This window comes from Triticum dicoccoides, chromosome 5B (genome assembly GCF_002162155.2).
Source record: "Triticum dicoccoides isolate Atlit2015 ecotype Zavitan chromosome 5B, WEW_v2.0, whole genome shotgun sequence".
Classification (NCBI taxonomy): Eukaryota; Viridiplantae; Streptophyta; class Magnoliopsida; order Poales; family Poaceae; genus Triticum; species Triticum dicoccoides.
Window position 1 is genome coordinate 75,940,244 of NC_041389.1, and position 3,105 is coordinate 75,943,348.

The 3,105-nt window shown below is 53.9% G+C and overlaps 1 protein-coding gene across 1 annotated transcript; it reads right to left on the reverse strand.

The window, feature by feature from the left end:
* Positions 1–840: 840 nt before the first annotated feature.
* Positions 841–2,557, reverse strand: LOC119307450 (UDP-glycosyltransferase 88B1-like). Its single transcript, XM_037583526.1, has one exon. The coding sequence runs from the start codon at positions 2,411–2,413 to the stop codon at positions 971–973; it is 1,443 nt and encodes a 480-aa protein (XP_037439423.1). The 5' UTR covers positions 2,414–2,557; the 3' UTR covers positions 841–970.
* Positions 2,558–3,105: the final 548 nt, after the last annotated feature.

The window sequence follows — 3,105 nt, forward strand, 5'->3', positions numbered from 1 at the left end:
CTCTAAATCACATGCAAGACTTAAGATAAGACTATCTTATCAACCATTGTACATGCCCTTAGAAACTGTACAGATGTGTAGATATATTACTAAAGTAAAATAATTTGCTTTTTACAACGAACAGTACCACACGCATCTTATAAGCGGAACAAGCGGCTATGGATCTGCCGCTACATGGTGTTAACGCGCAATTTTCCATTTTCGGTAAGGATGTGCAGAAATGCACCATTAGTATCACATTTACTCTTTGTTTTTACTCTTTATTGATGATTCCGTAACCCTTATGAAGGCAAACTTTGTTAATGTGACCTCTTTGAGACAAGCGCTTGATCAATATTGTGCTAGTTCTGGACAGATGTTGAGTGAAGAGAAATGCAACATTCATTTTAGCCCCAATGTTGATGCCGATTTGAAGGCACATGTTTTCTCTAGTTTAAATATCATGACAGAAGGTATGCCTGACAAATACCTTGGCCTCCCTACTATGGTTGTGGCAGATAGAAATGACAGTTTAATTCGTCTTCTTAAAAAAGTTGTTAACCGTATGTAGATGGAGATGAAGCTTAAGGAGGACTTCGCGTCCGAGGATGATGAGGGGGCGTTGCCGCTTCACCTGGCTGCCAATGACCATGAGGCCGGCGGCTCCGGCATGAATGTCATGACATATCCGATGACGAGTACTGTAGGTGGTAATTTGCTAGTTCTGCGTATATCATGAATGTTGTATGTCTTTGTATAAAAATGAAACTCGTCAAGTGGGTAGCGTGGTTGTGATATGTAAAATATGAGGCTGATGCGGACAGCGTTCACAGAATATTATGTGTGGTTGTAAAAAAATCCTAGTCAGCGTGTAATTGCGTGTAACTTCTTGTATGTTTAGCATTATTGGGTTGTAAATGCTGCTAATGTCAAGCTGTCAACAAAAATAACAAGTACTATAAGAGTGGTTGGCAAATTGTCACTCGCCGCGCTACACCTGGATATTCTGCGCGTCCAAGAGAAACTGGACGAACGCCGCCCGCGAGGAGCCTCCTTCCCGCAGCGCCGCCTTCGCCTCCTCCCTGCGAGCCGCCAGTCGCGCCCTCAGCTGCGCGCCGTCCTCAGCCTCGATCACCAGCCTCACCTTAGCCTCCAGCTCGTCCGCCGTGACGAAGCCCTCCGCGTACCCGGCCAGCTCCACCGCCACTCCCATGTCCTCCGCCGTCATGCACACCTTGTTCATCTTCTGCTCCGCCTCCAGCGGCCAGCAGAGCATCGGCACTCCCGCCGCGATGGCCTCCAGCACCGAGTTCCACCCGCAGTGCGTCACGAACGCGCCGGTCGCCGGGTGGCAGAGCACGTCCACCTGCGGGGCCCACGACCTGACCACGAGCCCCCTGTCCTTGGTCTGCTCCTGGAAACCCGCCGGTAGGAGCGCGTCGAGGTTCGCCTCGGGGCGAACCTCCAGGATTTTCCTCGGGTCGTCGCTCCCGGCCGGCGTGCGCACGACCCACAGGAACCGCTGCCCGGACCTCTCCAGGCCGACGGCGATCTCCTTGAGCTGGTCCGTGGAGAGCGTGCCCTTGCTCCCGAAGCAGAGGAAGACGACGCTGCGATCCGGCTGCGCGTCTAGCCACGCGAGGCACTCGTTCCTCTCCGCTGCTCTGCCATCGTCGCTCTTCGCGCCGTTGCCGACCAACGGCCCGATGCAGTAGATCGGGGGCAGGGTCCGGCCTGGGACGCAGCGCGGGTCCCTGAGCGACTGAACCGCCCGGCACTCCAATGACTCGTACGTGTTCACCAGAACGCCCATGGTCTCCGTGTTGCGCTTCCACATGCTAGTGATGGCCTTACACATCTCCTCCTCCGGGTGCTCGAGCAGCTCCCTGACCAGATGAGACGCCGGCATAGGCGGGACGCCGAGGAAATCGAGGGGCGTGTCGCCGAGGTCCTTGAGGCCCGTCTGCCTGCCAGCGACCAGCGCCGGGAACTGGGTCATGACGGAGAGGAACGAGGCGCCCGAGGCGAAGAAGGTGTAGACCGGGACGCCGAGCTTCGCGCAGACGTCGATGGCGGCGACGCAGAACATGTCGAGGACGAGGGAGTGCAAGCGTTCCCGGGGGATGGAGCGGAGGAAGGCTTCGAGCAGCTCGTTGTAGTCGCGCAGCAGCTGGAGCAGGTGGATGAAAGGGTGCTTGCCGGAGGCGGCGATGTCCGGGACAGGGAGGAGCGGGAGGACATGGAAGGAGATGGATGGGTTGGCGGCGGCAATGCGCTCGACGGCGGCGGCGCCAGAGTCGGAGGACTTGACGGGCAGCTCGATGAGCACCATGGTGACGTCGTAGCCGTGGTTTAGGAAGACGTGGGCGAGCTCCGTCATGGAGCCGAAGTGGCCGACGCCGGCGCCCGGGTACAGGACGACGGTCTGCTTCATCTTGGTCGTGTCGTAGTCGTACTCCTACGTCAAGACTGGAAAGATGGGTGGTGGACTTAGCCAATGTATGGGCAAAATACTACGAGTTGATGATTATGATGATGATGTTTGTAGGCGACTTATAGCTGCGTCGTGCCTTGCGGGCGAAGCAGTTTATTGACACTTGCAATAATATAATACTGCTATAAAGAGTTGATTGCCAATTCTACCTTGGATAACTCATTTGGCAGCCACTTGTTGAGAAGGTGACGATGCTTCCTGGTAGCTGCTACTTTGATAGCTGGGGTGCCTTGAGGAGGAGGCATCCTATTGGGAAGACAGGGAGGAAACTGAACTTTTTTCCACATTAATTAAACACCTCTAAAGTTTCTTCTTTTTTTTCGAAAAGGGGGGACTCCCCGACCTTTGCATCAAGAGTGATGCATACAGCCATCTTATTAACGAAGCAACAAAATGTGCCTACAAAGTTCCATAGTCTCAAACTCAAAACAACAAAAGGCAGCCCACACAGAGCGCAGAAGGCTAGAAACACGAACTAGCCATTAAAAAAGGCCACAACCGGCTGGCTAAAGAGATAGGTAAACTAATTGCCTATCCTATTACATGACCGCCATCCAAACCGGTTGAAGATATCCCGAGCAACCATCTCCCACCGGATACACCCAGTAACCAAATGCTCCCTGGCCTCCATC